General features: G+C 40.5%; 1 protein-coding gene across 5 annotated transcripts in view; it reads left to right on the forward strand.

Moving 5' to 3' along the window:
• Nucleotides 1-9498: 9498 nt before the first annotated feature.
• Nucleotides 9499-22181, forward strand: part of GABRB1 (gamma-aminobutyric acid type A receptor subunit beta1) — a 114899-nt gene continuing 102216 nt past the window's right edge. For all 5 annotated transcript variants that reach the window (XR_010721422.1, XR_010721424.1, XR_010721423.1 and 2 more), the window contains exons 1-3: nt 9499-9620; nt 9739-9830; nt 9908-9975. Coding sequence is in view for 1 of the 5 variants with exons in the window: in XM_066185696.1 (XP_066041793.1) it covers nt 9541-9620; nt 9739-9830; nt 9908-9975 (240 nt within the window). In the remaining 4 variants the exon portion in view is untranslated. The remainder of the gene's footprint in view (nt 9621-9738; nt 9831-9907; nt 9976-22181) is intronic.

Here is a 22181-nt window from a genome sequence, read left to right on the forward strand (position 1 = left end):
AAAACACTGTAAAGATGAGCAGGTAGAAATGAGCAAAAAATTAAGAAATACTTCACTCAAGTGTTTTGAGGTGTACCTGAGTATCATTTGCAAGCAGCTGAGAACTGTTTGGGAAGTGCAGTGTGCTGTTCCCTCCTGCTGGCAACAATGGCAGCTGAGACCATTGGACAAGATAAGATATTTGTTAGACACTTTCCATAACTAGTTCCCAGATCTTCACTACTCACCCAGAGAGGTATTTTACAGTGGTAGCCTAGCAGGAGGCCCATGTCCTCAGTGGTAAACAAGAGGGAGCTAATCCCATTCTACAGCTGCATGGGGAGCTAGCTCACCTCTTGCACAGTGAATAGTCTCCCTATCTATCCACTGTATAGTCTCTACCTCCTCCCCTTCCCACACAATAATTCCCTCACAAAGGGAAATTGCAGTATAATTCAGCTTGGAAATAACTTTTAGAAGTCATTGATCCAAAAAGCACCAAAAACGGACAGCCAGCCTCAAAGTTAGACCAGGTAGGTCCAGAGCCTCTGAAGAGCTCCTTACCCTTTTGAATCTTCCTGGAATATTTCTTATCCTTGAAGTATTTCTTATGAACAGAGGGTAGTCTGCTTTTATGAAGAGTGAAAGAAGTACAATAACTGACAAAGCGCAATAGCCGTTTGCTTTTACCTAAGTGTATGAACCAGTAGGTACTTGATGTGCAGTGACAAGTCCTCTTTAAGTCGTTTGCAACAGTACCAATAAAAACTCCTGGACACAGTCACAGAGTGTGCTAGTTTGTGTACACAATGGGGTTGATCCAATGCACCTGCAGCATTTCATGTCTTATGTACTAGATTGAATTTTTCAAGAACAGCATGGAAAAAAATCATTATTATAAAATTCACAGGGCATAATGCACTTAGAAACAGTTTTAAACCTCAGTTGTTTTTTACCTTTAAAGATGCACTCTTCAGATCCTTTCTCAGCTCTGCCACTGATTTCTGTGACCTTTGATAAGTCATTTAGGCCAAATCTTCTAATAAGTGTTGCTCATTCTACATGCATCAATTTATACTTAAGACTGACACAGACCTTGTAGAGGTGAATACCCAAATCTGCATTTAAAATTTTGATTTCCACACCACCATGTCTGAATATCCTATTCTTCAAATTTTAGAAAAGACTTCCGTATATTGCAGGGATATTTGAAGGCATGAATTAGTTCAAATGCACACAGTGAATTAAAAATGTTAAGTATAGAAACACTAAGTATTATTACCAAATAGGTCAGTATTTAACCAATACCCATGTCCTTAGTAGTTTAGAAATTTTGTCAACTTTGTGTCTCATTTTAGATGTTTAATACATAATCAGCTTTCTAAATATTTCTCTGCTGGACACAGATATGAGAGTACATGAGATTAACAGTATCTGAGAAATACCCTGTCTTCGTGAGCAGGCCTCCACCATCACCTCCCTCACCTCTTCACCCACTGAGACATGAGAAATGAAGACTTCTACTTCTGAGGGTAAAAATGAGTGGGTGGAAAATCCAAGGGACAAAAAGGAATCTGAATATTTAACAGAGACAAATACACTATTCCAGGAGGCAGACTTCACAAGATGAATGGTTTTAAGAGGATGGATAAGGTGCCTTTGCTGTCTTATTAACCCAAAGCAATATGTGATTTCTTTTCCCTATCCAAAATGAAGAAGTAAAAATCTACCCTGACTTCTGTATGATTTAGATACTAGGGTCATTTAGGTCCTGCTCCAAAACTCACTGAAATAAACAAAAACCCTGCCACTCATGCAGGTGATTCTGGATCAGAACAAGATTGTGTTTTTCATTCTTAGTTCTGAGTAATTTACTATAGTGTTGGGTTTTTCTTTATATTTAAAATACTTTGTTTTCTTATAGCCTCATTATAGTGGTGTAATCCTCTTATACAAATTCTCTAATTCTTCGGTTCCCTATTTGAATACAGGCAGGCAACATTTTGCTTTCTGAAAGGGGAGTGAAAAGGATTTAACTTGTCTGCCACTCACATGGCCTAGGATGTCTCACTGAAACATTTTTTGCAGATTTTCTGAAATTAAAATCTTGATAATGTCCAGAGCTGAAGTAAAAAATAAGCCTTAATATATCACATGAAGGAAGAGAAACACTCTGAATCAAAGAACAAGTCAGATAAGGAGACACTTAGCAAGACAAAGGAGGATGCAACAAAAAGTTTGAGAATATGAGAAGTCAGCTCATGTGAAGGACTTCAAAACCATCCCTTACAGAAGGAAAAAATGAGAAAGGTTTCCAAATTATTAATATATTGATATTCATTCTTTTGGCCTCCTCTGCACACAAAATTAAATCTTCTTTCAACCTCTATTCACTTCTGTACCAAAATGGTACCAAAAATAGTCTGAAGCTAATGTTGACATCATACATATGCTTGATGCTGCTGAAGAGAAGCCAAGGGAACAAGGGGATGCTCCTGCATCCCTTATCTCACCTTTTAATGCTTCCTGAGCTTTAACATGCTGCTGATTGCTCTAAAAGAGAGGTCATAATGGTTTCATCGTCTGAGCTGGGTTTGAAGGCAGCCATAAAAAGTTTAGTCTTTTCCAAATGTATGAACAGTGAAAAAAGCAATATCCCATGCCATTGAAACATCCCTCCTGAACAGTTCTTCTCAGAGCAGTTATCCATGGGAGCATTCTTGTGCCCCTGTGCCCACCACTGCAGTGGGAAGAGATACCAACAGGGGCTAAAAAAACTAGTTGCAATTCCCAGTTCTGTGATCTCATGGAGGAACATCTTTATGAGTTCTCTGTCTTTTGTTTAATTTATTTTTTTCTTCAAATTCTTAACTTTGCACTTATTTTAGCCTTTATTTTAAAGTTCTTTCCAACTCGTTAAAAGAAGCAAAAATGACAGGGCGCAATCCATTTCTCACTATTTGGACCACTTCCAGTGACTGCTGCCAGCCCACACGACATATATAAATCATGGATTTTAGACCTGCACCCCTACATCACTTAAAGAGATAAGTAAAATTACTTGTTGTCTTACACTTCCCTGATGACAAAGTGACTCCCAGCAGAAGAGATTCACATGTGCTCTTTATTTCAGCAAGCCAGAAGCATCTATCACACTCTTCAAATGTGCTCCTGAGACAAGAAAGGAGTGTGCAAGCAGCTGGTGTGTAGGACTATTTCATTTGTTAAAATCATGCCCACTTTGTTTTCTCCTAGCGTAGGTATGACTGTGCACGGTGATACCTAATGCTGTCATTTTCACGGTTGTAAATTGACAAGAGAATTCCAGGGGAATTTGCCATTGTCAAAGAAAACAGCCTGCAAGTTTTCAGTCTGGCAGGTTTTATTGTTATATTTTGCTCTATCCATAAAACTCACTCTTAAATGTGAGAGGTGACATATTTGTAAACATATTCCTGAAATACAATGCAAATTTTTCTTATTGTTGCCTCCATCTTTGGAAGCAGCAGATTACCTTGATAATGAGTGGAAATACAAAATGCCTACCTTACATGAGGCAGGTGCAACAGCAAGATAAAGAAGTTTCTATTTTTTATGCCCATTCTTGGCTCTGTTCTAGCTTTTCCTTTTTAGGGTTTTACCATATATAAGCAGAATCTCTTAAAAAACAGGTACTATAAAATCTCAACCAAAATGTCTGTTTCCTTTCTTACTGAATTTGGCTGTTTGAGGAGTACGTGATTTAGAGTCCAGGTCCTCAGTGCACTAAGAATACTTTTGGCTAGATTAAATTTTGAAACTGGAAGTGGTGGCCAATAGAAAAGGCCTGTGTTCAGAACCATTTTGCATCACAAATCAGATTTAAGTCAAAACCCCTGAACTTATAAATTAAAACTAGTTTTGAGGAACAAGTAGCCAGGATCTTCCATCTTCTCAGCAATACAACAGACCAAATAAGCAGAGGCAGTTGGAGATTAAAAAGGAACTGGAAGTACCATTTCTATGGAAGAATTATAAACCAGAAGTAGAGGCAGAAAGCGATGTTACCACCCTTTAAATCCAAAGATCACAAAACACTTGAAATTGGAGGGGAAAGTTCAGTAGCCTGCTGCTACCTCCTGCCCAACTGCAGAGCCAAACTCAGTTTCTTCTCTGAGATGCATTAACCACAAAGACCGACCAAGTCGTTCAGGACTATATTTCAATTCAAAATTTCTTGAGAGTATACAATGTAAAAATGTGTATTTTCTCAACTAGTTATTACTTACTTACTCAAGAGTTATTACTTACTTCTTCCTGAGAAAGGAACTCTCTGAGCTACACACTTATGGAAGATGTGTCCAGAGAAATTGCATGTGTGACTAAACTCAGCCGTTCTATCTCCTTATTGCTAGAAAAAAAGCTAGGCTCTTATTTACATGACTCACATTCACAAGTGTTTGTAGTGAGCGCATCACATCACTGAAACGGGACAAAGAGACACATTGCATTCTAGTGGCTCTGTGTGGTAAAATGCTTGTGAGCATGAGAATACTACTCATAAAACCTCATAATTTAAATAGAGCTTTGCAGTGAGTTACTTCAGAAAACAATGAAAAGGCAAAGCTGGGTAAAATTAATCCATTTATCAGAAAAATAATTTCTGAGCCATTCCACAAACAGTGCTTTGTTTCTTATGCTAAAGAAACCCTGTACAAATCAAGACAGGAGCAGGTCTAAAAAGCACAGAAGCAAAGCTCTCAGTGCTACAAATGTATAAGCACCTTGCCACAGTTGTATCAGCCTCATAAAATCAAGGGAACTGCTTGTAATCAAAACGTATACATGCTAAATTTCTCCAGGATAGAGCATCAGGTGTTAACTCTTTCTGTCCTGCTTCTGACATACTGCCTCTACTGACAAAATTCAATTTTTAGGAGCTGTATAGAAGGAAGCATCTGAAGTACCTTTAAAAAAAATCAAAACAATATCATACTTCATATGTCTCTGTTCTCTAAATACCTCTTTAAAACCAGCTTCTGTAGTGCTGCCTTTCTTTTTCCAACAACACTTAAGATGAGTGGCTCCTTGTAGTTGATATGTCCGTTAAAACTATACGAATGCATACAGACTAACTGCTGCTTTCACCTTCTTCATGTCTGTCTGAACACTTGTGGCTTGTCTTTATAACTTACCGTGAAGGGTTTGTTCTCTGAAGCTAAAGATTGTCTTCTTTGATAATCTCTATAGCAACTGGCACAAAGAACTTACTCTTTAGCCCCTACTACTTTTCTTGAGCCAGACTCAGAGGCAGAAGGAGCTTCTGAATCTTTGACACGTGGGATGAAGGGCTTTGAAGCAAGGTTGCTTCCCATAGGTGGTGACGAGGGAGTGCAAAGGAAATGTACTGCTGTAGGATTTTCTGTCATTGGGGATGCAGTGCTGGGCATGCACATCTTGAGAGGAAGCAAATTCTGTAATGTTAAGAATAGATGTTGAATAGTGGTCTAGACAAAAAGCTGGGAAATCTTAAATGGGGTTTCAGATGACTAGTATAGATGTTTATCTGGCATGATTAAAGACTCACCAAATTATCCTGGCTCGACATATTACAGGACAAAATCCTGTATCTCATATATTCTCTTCTCATTTTGACTATTAAAGGTGAGTAACTTTGATTCACTGTTTTGATATTTACTATTAATTCCTTAAAGAACTGTCCTAAGCACTTTGCAGTCTTCAAAACAAAGTAGAACGTGCACTAGAATGATCTTAATTGATCTTTACAGGGTATAAAAAGAGGGATGAATATGGAGCAAAAAGAGGATATGATATGTACCTTATTTCTTGAGGTAAGAGTGAGGGCTAACTGAGAGACCCAAAGGATGGGGAAAGAGGTATGAGGGTGAGGTGGTCTCCTCAGTGTGTAGCAGTATCACACTGTCTACAGATTCAAGGGTAAAGCACAAGTTCAGCATGTCAGTCCTTTTCTCGATTGTTTGTGCAGCTTTGCTGCTGCACTGAAATCCCCAGGGCACACTAAAAGTACTTCCAGCTTGCAGCTTTCTGTCATTTGAGAAGATGGCTCACAAGCTCTATTAGACTCAAGGGATTACTGTAGGTATAAAACAACAGTAGTGCTATCACTAAGCAGAGGAAATAAGTGACCTATTTCGTTACCTGCCTCTTTATGCATAAATATGAACAAGATTTGTTTTTTACCTGCACAGGGAGTTATTTCACAATTCTATGGTTTCACTTCATAGTTTTCAAACCCAACAATTCAGCTTAATTGTGAAAAAAAATTGATCTAAAATTTTGAATTTATATTATTTATATACTTGCTGCAAAATGTCACCTGTTCAGTGTGGCTCAAATGGGAGCTCATTTCACTGACAGAGTGGACAAGAAAGGTAATAGCAATAGAAATATTTAATTATTTCTGTCAGGATAGACCCTTCCATGCAGAGGACATGAGCTTTTCTTGGTATAGCAGCTGTGTTATCTCCAGTCTTATTTAACAACACAGATTTATACTGCCTATCTCAGAGGTGAGAGAGAGTACTAAAAGTATTGAAAACTAGTGGCAAAACTCTCCAGATTAAGCTCCTAGAAGTCTGGACACTAAGCAGCCTGATTTCCAAAACTGCAAATTAGCCATTAGTTGCCTATATTCCGGGGTGCTCAGCAAATTCCAAGATGCCCAAAAGCCATGCTGAGTACCCACCAGGTTTAACTCAGCCTGAGTGATTGAGCAAACCCCACTGGAGTGGATGGAAAGACACACTGCTGTGCTTTGAATTGAATTTATTGACTGCAGAAGCAGCTGCCACTTGAAGCACGTGTCAAAAACAGATCATATGCCTCGTCACCTGTATAAGCTTTTAGAAAATGTTTGTAAACAATAGTTGTAATATTTGAGTGTTAGCCACTTCCCCATAGTAATTTGTTTTAGATGTCCTTGTCTTTGTTCTTTGTACGAGGGGTTGTTAAACAGATCCTGAAGCAAGTTCTATATCACATAGAGTGTTTTTATCACAATTACGTCAAAATTCTTTCACATTGGTGGCCTGGAAGAGCACATTATATTCTCCTAGAAATAGATCATCTGCAAAGAGAGCAGAACTTCAAATTCTTAATTCATTGACTACTTCAGCTAGCAACACATGTGAGAGTGGAAGTCCTGCTGATAATAATTTACCTTTCTCAGTCCTGAAAGCAACGGAAAACAGGTCTCAGATATGTTCTCTTCATCCTCCCCATAAGGGCAAGAGAAATCCTTCTCATCCCCTCTGCTCTGGCAGTGTAATGACATGCAGCTCCTCCTTTGTATAGTTATTAAAAGTGCCATATAAATCTCTTTGTTCCCAAGCACACACAACTGAGGGATCTTTTCAGTTTCCTGCAGTTTCCACAGTGCAGAATATTTGCAGTTGTTTCAAAACCCAAGTTTAGAGCCCAGATGTCTCCTAGTAATCAAGCTGTACAAAATGAAATTGAATTTCAACAGTTTGGGTCTTATTTCTGGGATGTTCAGTAGATGAAGCTCAAAGCTGGTCTCCAGAACCCAGCACAGCTTGGTTAGGAGAGCTCTCAGAGGAACCAGCTTGCCAAGAGGAACATCCTCATCCCTCCTGGAAGTCTATTTGCTGGGCTGAGACATCCCGGATTGCAGCTGACCTGCAGGACAGGCTTTGTTCATGCCTCCTCAGACCAGATGGTTAAGATCAGAAATTCACCTAAAACAGTTTAAGCATTAATGGGCATGCAGTCCAGGGGCCAGACTACAACTCATCTGAAATGAAGCTCCCCTGAAATGTGCAGCAGATCAAGAATTCTAATAGACTATATCCCTGCACTTATGCCTTAAGGCAGATTTTGTCAAGCCATGGAGAGCAGTGGACTCCCTTAAACACAGGCATATGTGACTTTCATACGGCTTATGACAAAGCTAAATGTAATGCCGCATACCATCAAGAAGTAAAAGGGACTCTATAGCTCCATGGTAAATCCTAATTCAGTGCTTCAGAAAAGTCAATAACTTTATGATGACTGTGTCTGATACAACTCTAATTTAAAAGATACTTTTTGGTAGACAGCTACAGGTAGGATTTTTTTTAAGTGCTCTACCCAAGCCACACCAATTATAACTGAACAAAACTCTTTCCAAATGGCAATCCTAACGTAGTATCAAGTTGAGCTGGGAGGTCACATTTTTCAGCAGCTAATTTCTGAACTAGGAGGAAAGGAAAAAAATATAAAACACCTCAAAGAAAATTGAAAATATTTATTATACACTGTTACAAAGAACTAATAAAATAATTATTTTCAGAAACTTGCCCACTTATGGTTGGAGAAAGCAGATGTGAGATGAAAGACACCCATAGCAATCACTCAGGAAGCATGATGTGTTCCTTCTCCAAAAGTGACATGTTTCCATAGAAAAATGCATTGTTCAAAAATTTGTTCCAAATGATGCTCAAAACTATCACTAGAATGGGTGTCACAAACCGTATCAATATTCCAGCATTTTTCAAATATCGTAGCATATTTCAGCTACAAAAAACATCACCAAGTCTGCCATTTCTCAGAAACAAGTCTGCATGACGCCGTAGCAGACTCAAAAGCATTCAGTTCGTTTCCCAAGGGCACCTCACGCAGGACTGTGAAGCGCACAGAGGAGATGGGTTGAACCTGAGAGGGATAAATGTTATTTTTGCTGCGCTGCGGTGCAGTGAAAGCGAGCGGCACCGGCAAAGCCATAAACTGTTCACAGGGCACCGATCAGTCACTGTGCAATGAGAGAGGTCAGGTTACGTTAGAGCATCCATCCCGAGAGTCTTAAAATAAATAAATAAATAAACAAACAAATAAATAAAAAATGAAATCGCGTTCTGAACGCAAGATCAGTTACATCGGTTAAAAATTTGCAACTAAAAATCAGATACCCGGGGCACTGTGGGCACCGCTGCGGAGCAGCCCCCGCCACCAGCCCGCTGAGGGAGCATCGAGCGCTCCGCGGGGCGGGCGCGTCCTCAAGCCTCCGCCGCTCGGCAAAACGCTACCTACACCAAAACATGCCATTTCTGTCCAATCTGCCATGCCCCTTCGCTTTATGGTTAACATAACATCGAGGGGAATTTTCAAGCCGGAGCGCTCTGAACAATTATTCACTGTCTCTTGACGGGAAGCCGGCGCTCAAGCGGCGGGGGACGAGCCCGCCGGTGGCAGTACCTTCCCTACGGCAGCTCGAGGGCCTCGGTCCGGCTGTGCGCCGCCAGCCGCGGGGCCCCGCCGCCCTCAGCGCTCCCGCGGCACCTGTTGCAGCGCCGCGCCCTCGGCACGCCGCGCCGTCAGCCCCCGGCGCGCTCAGCTCCCCATGCCGTCAGCCCCCCCGCGCCCTCAGCCCCCCGCGGCGGGGCGCAGCCCGGCGGGGAGCGGGCGGCCGGGGCGGGCAGAGGGGCGCCCCGGGGCCGCGGCGCTCCGCTCCGCGCATGCGTTCGGCTCTCGGGAATTGCTTCTCCTCGCCGCTCCCCACCAAGTTCCAGTCCGCGGCTCTTCCCCCGTGAGGCGGCGGCCGGGATGGGGGCGGCCGCGAGGCGGGCCGGCCCGCGGGCGCTGCTGCTGCCGCTGGCGCTGGCCGTGGCGTGCGCGGCGCGCAGGTGAGCGGCGCCGGGGTGCGGACGGACGGACGGACGGACGGACGCAGGGAGGGAGGCGGGCGGGCGCGCGCGGGGCCGCCCGGCCGTCTCCCTAACCCGCTTGTGCTTCTTCCCGCAGCGCTGACGGGCCCAGCAACATGTCCTACGTGAAGGAGACCGTGGACAGGCTGCTCCAAGGCTACGACATCCGCCTCCGCCCCGACTTCGGAGGTGAGGCGCCCGCGCCCCCCCGACCCGCGCTCCGGCCCCCCCAGGTCCGCTAACGCCGCCTCCCGCTCCCCCCGCAGGTCCGCCCGTGGATGTGGGCATGCGGATAGAGATCGCGAGCATCGACGTGGTCTCGGAAGTCAACATGGTGAGTGACCCTCGTGCGGGACGGTGGACTCCCCACGCCGCCCCGCCCGTTCGGGGGCTGCCGGAGCCCCGGGGCCCGCGGTGCAACCGGCCGGGAGCCCGGCTGTGCGGGAATGCGCGTTCCGAGCCACAGCGATCGCCACAGAGTAACCGAGCACGTCGCAGTTGCTAGGAAAAGTTATTTGCGTTTGTGAGGTGATGTTGGCATGTCTGCGGTGGCACTTCAGAAGAGCTCTCTGCCTTGGTCAGAATACCTACTGCAGGTTTGAGGTTCTGGGTCCCTCTTGCCCTGGTTTGCCCTTTGCGTTAGTCACAGCTGCCGTCGGAAATGCTGGAGTTTCTTGAGCTGTAGCAGCAGATGGTCAGATGTGCGTGTTTTCATGTTAAATTATTTAAAGAGTTAGACAGTTCACCTCGCACACTAGTAGCTTTGAGTAAAAGGTGCAAAGAGAAAATAAGGACTTCTAGAAAACGTTTTCTTTCTTGTAGAAGGAAAAAAATAGCAATACTGCAGAATAAGTACATAAGGATGTTTCCAGCTATCAAAATCAGAAGTCTCATAGCTACAGGTGTGAAACATTCTGCATTTGATTTCAGTTCTCCTGCAGGAATGAATTCTAAGAGACAAGCAGGTTTAAAGAACAAAAATGTGACTTTAGTGCCTGCCTCATTTGACAGCCTTTTCCCAAAAGAGAACAATAAATCAGTTACATGTTTGAACGTTATACAAAATCATGTTGAATTAGTCAGCATCATGGGCATTTTGCTCTCACTCTTTTTTTATGTTTGATCTCACATGAAAATCTCAGTTGCTTTCCGTACATATGGGAACACCTACTTAGTTAAAAGAAGCTTGAAAACCTTACATTTCCATCCTGATCAGCAGTTTATTTCATTTCTTCCTTGGTATATTAGTTAATAGCTGTCATTAAAATAATCTCTTCATAATTTTTTTTGTTGTTTTCATACTTAGTTTTTTTCTGTTGTTTTTTCATATTTGCTTATGAATATGCATGGTAGAGTGTGGAGGAAACAGAATTTGTCAGGTCGTGTGTAGCATACTAAGGTCTGCAGACTGCTAATGCCACACAAAGACAACATTTTGTAGGTTTCAGTTCCTGGTCTTCCTGTTGCTGTATTGTACTTTCAGGGAGGAACACGGTACAAGACCACACAGATAAAGCAGAGGAAACAGAACAAAGACCTTATCAAAATAGTCAACAAACAAATCTACTCCAACTCGAAGCTATTTCTACAACGCTGTAGTGGGATTGCTGCTCTCACACCTGGAAAAACCAAACAGAGCAAACCACAAAAACACGTGTTCTGAAAAGTCCGTAACATATCTTGTGAAGTCTCAACACCTGAAACACTGTTAATCTGTAAGGGAGTGGATGTGACAATTTCCAATGGCAATTTCATCACGGGACATTAATTGATTTGCACCAGCTCATAGCATTTCTTAGTTGCAACCTGTACCTGTCAAAGCTTTCTTCTCTGTTCTAGCTCTTGCACAGCCTCTGGGAAAGGGAAGTTATATGCTAAATGGATTCTTTGAATAATCTCTGTGTGTAGCGGGAAGCTTGAGTAAAACTGGTCAAAAAGTAAGAAAATATTTTCATTTCATAAAATGCCATATCTCACGGCAGAAGGAAGCAACAGGCCCCAGCTGTAGCTGTAGCCATCCCTGAAGGCAAAATACAGAGTTTTCATTCTGAATCACTTTGAAAGGGCTTTCCAATACCACAAGTGCTATCTGTACATTCCTTCATCTAGTGTTCTGTGTTGCAAGGTCTTTATTGTGTTGCTAGAGATTGTCTAGCTGGTTTTGGGCAATGATCAGTAATTTCATACATCATTGCAAAAACAACACAGTCGATATCTTGGCATAAGAAAAGGTTTTTTGCCTAGTAAAAACCTAGTACTTTTTTTTTTATTTCTGAGAAATCACAGCCTTGAGATGATTAGTGTTGCAGTCAAATGTAAGTCATTCATCTTCTTTTCCTTTAAACTGTGTCTTACAGATTTTTTTGAAAAAATTATTTAGTAAGCGCTACTGTTCTGGGGCTTCAGAGCCAGAAATGTTTTTCAGAAGATATTAGTTTATAGTGTCCTCCAGCTATAGGGCAGTTTTGTTGCTGAGGGAAACCAATAATAGGAGCCATAGTAACCCAATACCCTCATCCTGTGAGGTCCTCCTGGCAAGAGAGTCCAGTTGGATCCACCAGAGTTCAGTCAGTCTCACCCTAGCAGTATTGGAGGGAGTTGTCTTATCCCTTGACTTTCCTCAGGAACATGAAGTCTTATATCCAGAGTGACAGAGACACATATACCCTATCATGGTGCCTACAGAGTTAAATTTTGTATTCCAGTTTCAATGCGTAAATAAGAATAATGAATATTGAGAGAGAGGGAGAGGGCATGAAGGAAGAATTCTCCTTTGGCATGTTGGGTGAGACATGGTCATGACTGTAGACTGTCTGCCACATCAACAGGCTGATTTGTAGGTCCAAGCACATCCAGTCCTTGGGTAAGAAGTTGAGATATAGGCAACAGAATTATTTTGAACTCTGCGAGCACCAATAGTGGTAACTGTCTGTTAAAGCAGCTGTGCTGGTTGAAGTGGTTTGTTCTAATCTATGAGACTATTGTGGAATACTTTACTCAGTTAAAAACCAAGACTTGCGTAGTCTTGAAGTCAACCGTTTTGGGTTTTCTTCCTTAGTACTCAGTCCTCATCTCCTCAGCTCATTAAATAGTTAAATAGCAGCTATTGTTTTATACCTGCTTGGTAGATCAGTAATACTGTGGTGAGCTACCATACCAGCTTTGAGAGAACAATTAATTGAAACGCTCATTCTTATGACTCCCATTTGACATCAGATACATTGTCTTATGTTGATTTTTGCAGGTAATGATCTGAAGAGCTTGTCATACAACAAAAGCAGGAGAAGTAGAATGTAAACATCCTAGTGACCATTGCCTGGTTCTAACCATGCTTTCTCCCTAATATACCATGAGATAAGTTTTAGTTCAGTTTTCCCTCTGATTTTCACAGCCTTGCTACAGTAAGTGCAAGTGTTACCTTCCAAAGGCACAAGGTGAACTTTCTCCCTGTCTCAGTTAATGGCTCTGTTCAGCTAATTTTCATTCATGACACAACTCCTTAAGTGTAATAGACACATGAATATAGAGTTCATTAAGAACCATGCTATGACTAGATCTATTAAGGTGCTGTGGTGTCTGGTTTATTCTGATACCTTTATGTGGTTGCCAGAAGGTGCTGCTTGTACATCAAGAATAAGCATGGGTAGAATGATTGGCAGTAATTAGTGTCATGCTTCAGGGCAAGCAAACTAATAATATATATTGCTCTATGTACTAAGAAATAGTCAAGAGAAGTAGCTGGACTCTAAAAAAATTCACATACAGTACATGCTGTAATTTTCTCTAAAATGAGTTTGTTACTGAAGAAAGGTGATCAAACCTTTATAATAGACAAAAGACATCATGTACATGTCCCACAGTTAAAAAAAATGCATATGATAAAGTACGTTTCATAGAGTAGTTTAAAAAGATGCCAAAGAGGGGAAGAAAGAAAAAAGCCCTTTGTTTTATATTGGGAACACTGTTCCTGACCTACCATACCGATTTTACACTGATGGTGATGTAGTTTCTGTGATCACAGGCTGAGGGTTTCATGTCCCAGCAAAAAGAGGCAAAAGAAAACATGCAAATAATGTATAATTCTTTAGCTTCTCTAAACACGTATTCAAGGCTCTTACATTTGTCTGATCTCCCAAATAAGCCACAAATCTTGCAGAGATTAGTTAATTTAACATCCCAACCTGTTGGGTAACATTTTTTGACCCCAGGAAGAATTTATATTAGCTTAAACCACTCACTTTTTGTATCCTTTCTGTAAAGTTGATAATTAAATAAGCCAACTGCATAAACATATAGGTTTTTTATCTGCATAAACATATATGTATTTTTATATATATGTATATATAAACAGAAGTTTTCCAGTTTGCTACAGAATCCTCCAGGGCCTAGAAGAGCAAAGGCCTTCCCCTTACTTTAGGGCTGATGTTAGCCCAGGTGGCTGTGGCATCCTACAGTGGTAGATGTTTAGCCAAGAGAAGCTGAATCTGTGGGCTTAAACACTTGAGCTGGATAATGCTTAGAACCAAAGCACTGAAAGTTTTGCCATTAATCCTGGCAGGCCGCTGCTCATGCATTAGACCCCAGCTCCAGAAATGGTAGAACTTTTGCGTATTGATGCAGGTTATCTTAAGACACTTTTTGCAGATTGAGAACGACTTAAGCTGTGTTTACTGGCAGAGCCAGAATTTCACACATCTTATTCCTCCTTCTGGTCTTAATGAAGTATTTGAGAATTTAGCATGGTGGCTGTTGCGAATCTCAACATCGGAAATAAATCCTAGGGAACCAAACTGGCATAATGAACCCCATCTCATGCCTCATTGCATCAGAGCAGCCAAGTCTCATTTTTTGTAATTGTAAGTCTGGTTTATATAGAACTAAAGTGTCAGAAATTCCTTTAGCTCCAGCCAGTGTGGCGACACAAATGATAATAAATGTTCCTTGGTCTAAATATATTTACCTGAAGATGTTCATACAGATTAAACTAATCTTTTTCTAAAAAGTGATAGAACTTAATAATTATTAATGAGAATTTACTTAGCTGTAGTACAGAAGAAGAAAGCAGAAATACTTTTTTATTACATAGCAACTGTCCTAAAGAGCATGAAAGACATGCAAAGGCACTTTAATATTAATAAGAATGTTCAGTAACTGATTTTATTTTTTTCAGCAAATGTGAAAAAACTAATCAAGTAATAATACATAAAGGCCAGATCATTTCATCACTGCCTATTCCAAACAGGAGTAATTATATTAGAGAGTGAAATGTGGAATGAATGTAGAAATGGGCAGCTTGAGGTTAAACAGCTGTTAGTGGATGTTTTGTTGGATAGTTTTTCATTTGACAAGAATAAGCAATAAAATTGATAAACAGGCGAAACTTATAAAGCAATAATGGAAAGGTTGTTTCATGTGATCCAGAAATTTGATATATCTTAGTTTTTCAAACGTTGAACAAACTTGAGACCAGCTTCAGGGTTGATATAAGCTGTAGTCCACCTTTTCTTTTTAGACTGAGAGGCACAATTCTTTTCTGATTTCAGGGCTTACACAAACTAGCTGTGAATACCCTTTAGAAAATATGTATTTCTTTTGTCTAATGATAAACTCACAGTTCCCCACAAGTGCAACTCTTCTGTCTCCCACAGTCTACAGTTAATCAATGATATCATAGTGGTGCCTATGAAATTAAAGGGGTGAACGCCCTTCCCATTAGTAGTGGAAGCTTAACACCCAGTTTGAGGTGTGTAGGATTTCATTAAATAAGGGGTATACCTGCAAAGAGATAGGCTTTTTAGTTGTGTGGAAGTGAAAATGGAAGGATTTCCTCAGCACTGCCTGTCTAGTGTACCTGCATCAAACAACATGGCTGTGCTGTGACCGCTGGAAACATCCAGGTGGTGTTCTGTTAACGTGCACGAGTCCTACACTTCAGTGGTACAAACCTTTTGAAACATTCACAGTGCCAAGTGGTTGTTTAATAATGGAACAGTCAATGATTAACACAAAAAGACCCGTTCTCCAAAATTAACTTCTTTCTAAAAAAAGATAAATAAATCCATAAAATTAATTTCATGTTTCTTTTCTTGTGTGCAGGACAGGGCAAGTGCTTATTTCAAAGCATTCACATTTTCCACGGTTGCACTTCCCTTTTACTTCTGATTTTGGATTTTACGTCTGACTTCTGAAAGAGAATATCAGAACCTTCCAAACAAAGCATTTTTCTTCATAAGGAGATTCAAGGCATACATTTCAAGTGTCTGCAAAACTTAGTCTTTTTTTTTTTTTTTAATCACCTCTGCTTTGTACTTTATTGCCTGAAAAGTTCCATACCTCCTCTAGGTTGTAATAATAAATCATCTACCAACTGCAGCTCAGTACAGACCTGAAGCTGTGCAACCAAGAGATGGAACACTTGCACCACCAGTTCACCCTGAAGTGGGAAAAGAGGGAGGAACCTCAGTGGAGGAAGAGTAACAACCTCAAAAGCTATTACCAGAAAGGCCTGTTCCTGTTCACAGGATGCCAAGTGTTCTGTGACAACAGCTGAAACTGTTAAAGTAAACCCAGAGATTGCCTTCTTTCAGAGGTATCCCCAGCTGATATGTTTTGCTGATCACTGTATTCCAAACAGCAGCTGCTTGGGAGAATTCTCTGTGGTTTTTCATCCCCCATTCATCTTAACTGTTCTGTACTTTAAAGCATTAGTAAAGGCCAAAACAATAACTATAAGGTCTTCTGGCAGGTGATAAAGAAGTCCAGGATGGCTACTGAAAAGATTTTACTCTTTAATGCTCCTTATTTTCTTCTAGAAAGAGAACCCAGGATCTCAAGGTATACACTCTTATGCTTGGAGAATTCTCTCATGTAAAAAATGCCTGTAATTCTGGCACTGCTCCAAAAAACATATTAAAATGAAATTATTTCCACCCCAAAGGCTAAACTACTGCAAATATGTTCACAAGGAAATTGTTCGTAGGATTCACTGAATAATCTAGCAGAATAACACCAGATAATGCAGTTGATTCTTTCTTTAAGCAATAACTCTGTGTTAAGGTTTATGTGGGATGGAGAATGTAGATCAGATTTCTTGCCTACCAACTCTTACAATAACCTTTCAAGATTAAATGGTTGCTTTTGGCCAAAGGCGTGTCACACTGAGGCTAGTTTCATCCTCTGCTGGGGCAAATCCTTAATGGTTTATGTCATGAACCATGGAAAGGTAATTTAAAAGATTCAAAGACAGCTTCTAGAAAGCTGCATTATCACTCAGACATCCACCTCATAACAAGATTGACTTGTATGGTTTTAAATGCACATGTTACAGTACATAATTTCAAAGCAAAGATTAATGATTTCTGATTAACTGCCAAACTTAATTAAAGGTTGGAATAAATGTTCTTCATTAAAACTCATCAATTCATTTGACTGAGATAGAAGAATTTCAGTCATGTCTTTTTTAATTGCCTATAGAAAGAACAGAAGAGTTAGCAAAGTTAAAACTGTTGAAACAGAGAAACGGTGTCTAAATATTATGCAGGATCTTAATCATATTAAAAGGAGTGCAGCAATTTCCCAACATATTTTTAACCTGAAGAGCCTCCTAAGTGTAACTGAAGTAATGTGAGTAGAAGTCAATGGCAGTTAGATATGTTTGTGCTTGTGTATCTCAGAAACTTCTGTAAGTGCTGATTATTGCAGTGCACTGAGGACTCCTGTCCCATCCAAGTGGACTAGATGCTGATAGTCCCATGTTTTCAATGAATATGCTCACAGATGAAATTTCTTACACCACTAAAATGAAGTACATATTAGCTCCACCAGCTCAACAGTTTAACCAGCAGCTTACAGGAGCAGTTCAGCTCTCCAGTTTGAATAATTTTTAAACCTTTGTTTCTTTATCATTTTCTATGTTGTTGCTTTTCAACACCATGAGAGAATAACCAAGCCTGGAATGATATCCTCCTGTGTTCTTCTGTTATGATTTATCCTTTCTTTAACCAGTGTTTTTTTTGTAAACCATTAACTGATCAAAATAATACACTGGTCAAAGAGAGAAATGGATGAGGTTTGGAGACGTCATTGACATTAGCACATTTCACAGGCAGTGCAGCTTTGTCACTGGTTTCCTATGAAGGGAACGTAACACAGGATTGACAGCCACTTGTAAATTCTGAAGTTAAATATTAATCTGCAGATGATTCTGACATATATTGGGCTAGCTCATTACCTGAGTTTATTGTGGAACCTCATGATTTCCGTGACTTTTGCACAGTTTCTATTTGGAAATCCAGGCAACACTGGTGCTCCAGATCATAGAGAACAAGTAAGTGGAAGAGGCGCTGCTGAGGACAACCTGTTGTGCCAGGGAATAGCATCAGGGCCTGAGTCAGCAGGAAGGGACTGCTGGCTCAGCAGGGGCCCTGCTGATCTCACTGCTGTTCTGCAGGGCCCATCAGGTCAGGCTGCTGTCATGACAGATGGCTAATTCTTTCTAACAGATTTGAAACAGCAATACTGTGTTTTATATTATTTTTTATAGTACTGTATAGAATCTTTTACAATGCAGGCAACATTTTTTATGAATTGCATAGTTTGTTTTTTTCTAGGATGTTTGTGGTGCTAGAAGGAACTTGCAATAAGGCGATTATTATGCTGGTTTTTTCTCATCCAAGTGATTACAGTAATGAAGAATTCAGCACAGTGATATGGAAAGGAATTAAAAAATATGGAGCTCTGGACTTAAAACATTATGAATCTATTAAACTCATTAGTATGCATAATTTTGCAAACTTTAGTCCCAAAAAATGGGAAGTCAGTATTCCATGTAGCTTCCACTTAGCAGAAGTGATCAGTACAACGTGTTGCAATATTGAAGAACTCCAGAGCAAGAAGCTGCACAAACTTTATGCAACAGCAAGCCAAACGCAATTTTGAACCAATACACTTTAGTTCAAATACTTTATTAGCTAAGATTTATATATACATACTTGTGCTCTTGAGTCATCTTTTATAAAAATGCTGCAGAAGAAAAATGTATTTGACATCTTAGTAGGGGAAAAGATTATTCCCATTCATTAGCTGTTCTTCCACTTCTGAATATCAGCTCCAAAAGGCTTCTCTGGAGTACGTGGAGCATTGAAGTGCTCAGCTCACCTTGTTCTTTAGGTTCCTCTGAAAATCAGTGAAGTTGCATCAGTAATGAATCAAACCAACCTTATTCAAAGTGATTATACTTTCCTGCAGTAACTGCATTTTCTTGGAAGAATTCTGCCAGTAACATGAGTAAACTCAAGACAAAATAAACTGTTCTGAACATACGCAGACATCAAGAAATGCTTAATTGTTTTGATGATGCCTCTGAGAAGCAAAATGCAAAAAAGTATGAAAATGAGCAAGTGAGAAGAAACAAGAAGTCTGTTACTCTCTCAGGAATATATTCTCTCTCATTGCAGTGTCTTGGTTTACAGACAGCTTGGTTTTCCTTGATGCATTTTTACAATTTTCCTCCGGCTATATTCATTCATCCTAGCCTAGTGTTTAAATTTCCAGTATCAACACAGGCTGAGGGATGAACAGATCCAGAACAGCCCTGTGGAGAAGGATCTGGGGGTGCTGGTGGGTGAGAGGCTGGACATGACCCAGCCATGGGCACTCGCAGCTCAGGAAGCCCAACGTGTCCTGGGCTTTATCCAGGGCACTGTGGGCAGCAGGGCCGGGGAGGGGATTCTGTCCCTCTGCTCTGCTCTGGTAAGACCCCACCTGCAGTGCTGCATCCAGCTCTGGGCTCCCAGCACAGGAAGGACATGGACCTGTTGGGGCAAGTCCAGAAGAGGCCACCAAGGTGGTTAGAGAGATGTAGCTCTTGTATGAACAATTGGGATTGTTCAGCCTGGAGAAGATGCCAGGATAACCCAATTGCAGCCTTCCGGCCCCTAAAGCAGCCTACAAGAAAGATGGAGGGGGACTTTTTACAAGGGCAAGTAGTGACAGGTCAATAGTTAATGGCTTTAAACAAAAAGAGAGTAGGTTTAGATTAGATATGAGGAAGAGATTCTTTACTGTGAGAGTGGTGAGGTGCTGGAACAAGTTGCCCAGAGAAGCTGTGGATGCACCATCCCTGGAAGTGTCCAAGGCCAGATTGGATGTAACTCTAAGCAACCTGGTCCAGTGAAGGCTGTCCCTGTCTATGGCAGGGGGGCTGGAGCTAGATGATCTTGTCCCTTCCAGCCATAACTGTCATATGATAGTATAATTTAATAGTATAAGAAACTGTCAGTCTTTCCAAGAGTAATCTGAGACCTCAGTCTCCTTAGTTTATGCTGAGCCAGCGCCAGTGGAAACAAAAGGAACATGAACAACCACCTATGCATATTCTTTTTTATTATTCACACCCACAAACACATTATCAGAATGGCATGCAAGTTTTAAAAGTCACTAGTGGGAATCTGTTCTGTTCTTTGTAGGTAGCAATCAATTACCTTTGATTTTATTTGTATGTTTGACTTTAAAATAAAGAAATCAGAATAGATCCATAGTAGGAGCTTTGAATTTTTCACTGAAACTGGGGAAGTGTGTGGGTGTTAATGCCTCTTCCTCCTGGCAATCACAACAGTCACTGTAGCAGCAGAACAAAGCTGTTAGTGGAGGTCCTTATTCAAAAGGAAAAGGCAGTGATTTAGGTGGTTTGGGTCATGCTCAGAAAGTGTTTTGGAGGCCAATGTCTTAGATTTCAGTCTTGTGTTCAGCAGATCAGTGCCTACAGGGGTTATATGCTGGTTGCTTTATGGAAGAAAAGAGTCTCAGGGGAGAGATATCAAGTGGAACCAAAGAGTAAATGTCTGTCCTTACATTAATTTTTCGGATTGGTTTGTTTGTTTCAATATCTCTGGCCCTCCGTTGCTTCTCTGTTTAAGATTTCTACCTTACAGGGATAGTATGGGAATTAAATGCATTGTATGAGCATTCATTTGGGCAGTGAGCAAGTTTCTTCACACTCAGGTGGAAAGAAAAGGCATACAGCCTGCAGCTAAAAAAGAATATATCCCATGTGACCAGTTACTTCAACACAGTGTCATGTGTCACCAGCTTATGACCCAGCTGGTCTGTTCCTACATCTCTGCAACAATACTCCTGCAGTCCTGACAGGAATTTATTTCTTACTTACCTAGTGAGAAATCCCAAGAAGGCACAAGATGTTGCATGGTAATTACATTTTCCTCAGTGGTATTGCTGAATGATGTATTGCGATATATCAAGAGGCAACTGTGAATTTAACTTCAGTCATCACAGTACATTGCCCAGTACGGTAAGTTTCCAGATGATCATAGTGAATGTAAGAATAAAGAGAAGTTTCTGAATACCACACATCATCATGCATACTTTGTCAGCATTAACTTTCAAAGCACATACGATTCTGCGCTGGCTTGGGAAATTTTCATGTATTCATTATTTACATATTCACTCTAATATATTGTTCCTGCTTCCTAGGTGTATTTTCAGAAATTGCTGAGAAAACAACTGATGTGTAAAGCCATTACACATCATAGGGGTAGTCCTTTTTGGAGTCATACTTATCACTATATACTGACATTGGATCAGAACCCTTGCTCACCAATACTTAGAAGTTGGCAGTAACTAGTCTGAAATGAATGAGTCATATTCAGATGAAAGAGGACAAGCAGACTAAGTGTATTTTCAAAAGCCAACTTCTGCATGTGTATGTATTCTAGAACAAATGGAATCTTTCAGATTTGAAAGATGTTTCAGATGTTGGATAGAAAATAATTGCAATTCAGTGTATCATTCCAAAATCTTCTCATTTCCCTGTATTTTTGTTCCTTACATGACAGCCCTACTGTTTTTTTATACTATAAATAATATTTTATTAATTCTGTTTTTATGCCTGTTCTTACATGTAAACAGTCTCACCTAAATGTACCTGCAACCTGTTTATTTTAATGCAAGACTTCCTGTATTCACTCAACTTTTTAGTTGTCATCCTGGAAAATGATATATATTAAATTTGTTTGTGAAAAAAAACTAGGATTAAACAGGTTCAAGGTGCTTTGCTGACATAAATTATTTCTCTACTAGTTCTCAGGTACTCTGACTGAAGTAAGTTTGGAACCAACATCTTTGAGATGAGGATGTAGATAAAAGGCTTTGACCACTCAGCTTAAGCATTATTACAGACCTGAAACAAATTCCTGGAAAGAGTGTATTTTCCACAGTATGAATTCTAGTAGGTAGGCAACTTCTGTGTTGCTTTCCACATCACTGCCAAGAATGAATTTTCATGCAAGGCTGAGTGAAAATATGTTACAATAAAATAAGTAAACATATTTTTTAGTGTCAGCAATGCAACTCATTTTTCTCAGGGTTGGGTTTTCCATTGAATTCGCAGCAGTAGACTTTTACCGAATGTTTTTTTTTTTTTGTATTCAATATCTTCTGACACATGAGATATGCACAAAGGGGCAGCAAAGCTGAAAGCTCACAGGGTGTCTGATTCGTTGTCATAGAGGTGAGCAACAGGAC

Source organism: Chamaea fasciata, unplaced genomic scaffold (assembly GCF_029207755.1).
Source record: "Chamaea fasciata isolate MVZ Bird 193981 ecotype frontalis unplaced genomic scaffold, bChaFas1.0.hap1 SCAF_6, whole genome shotgun sequence".
NCBI classification, from domain to species: Eukaryota; Metazoa; Chordata; class Aves; order Passeriformes; family Sylviidae; genus Chamaea; species Chamaea fasciata.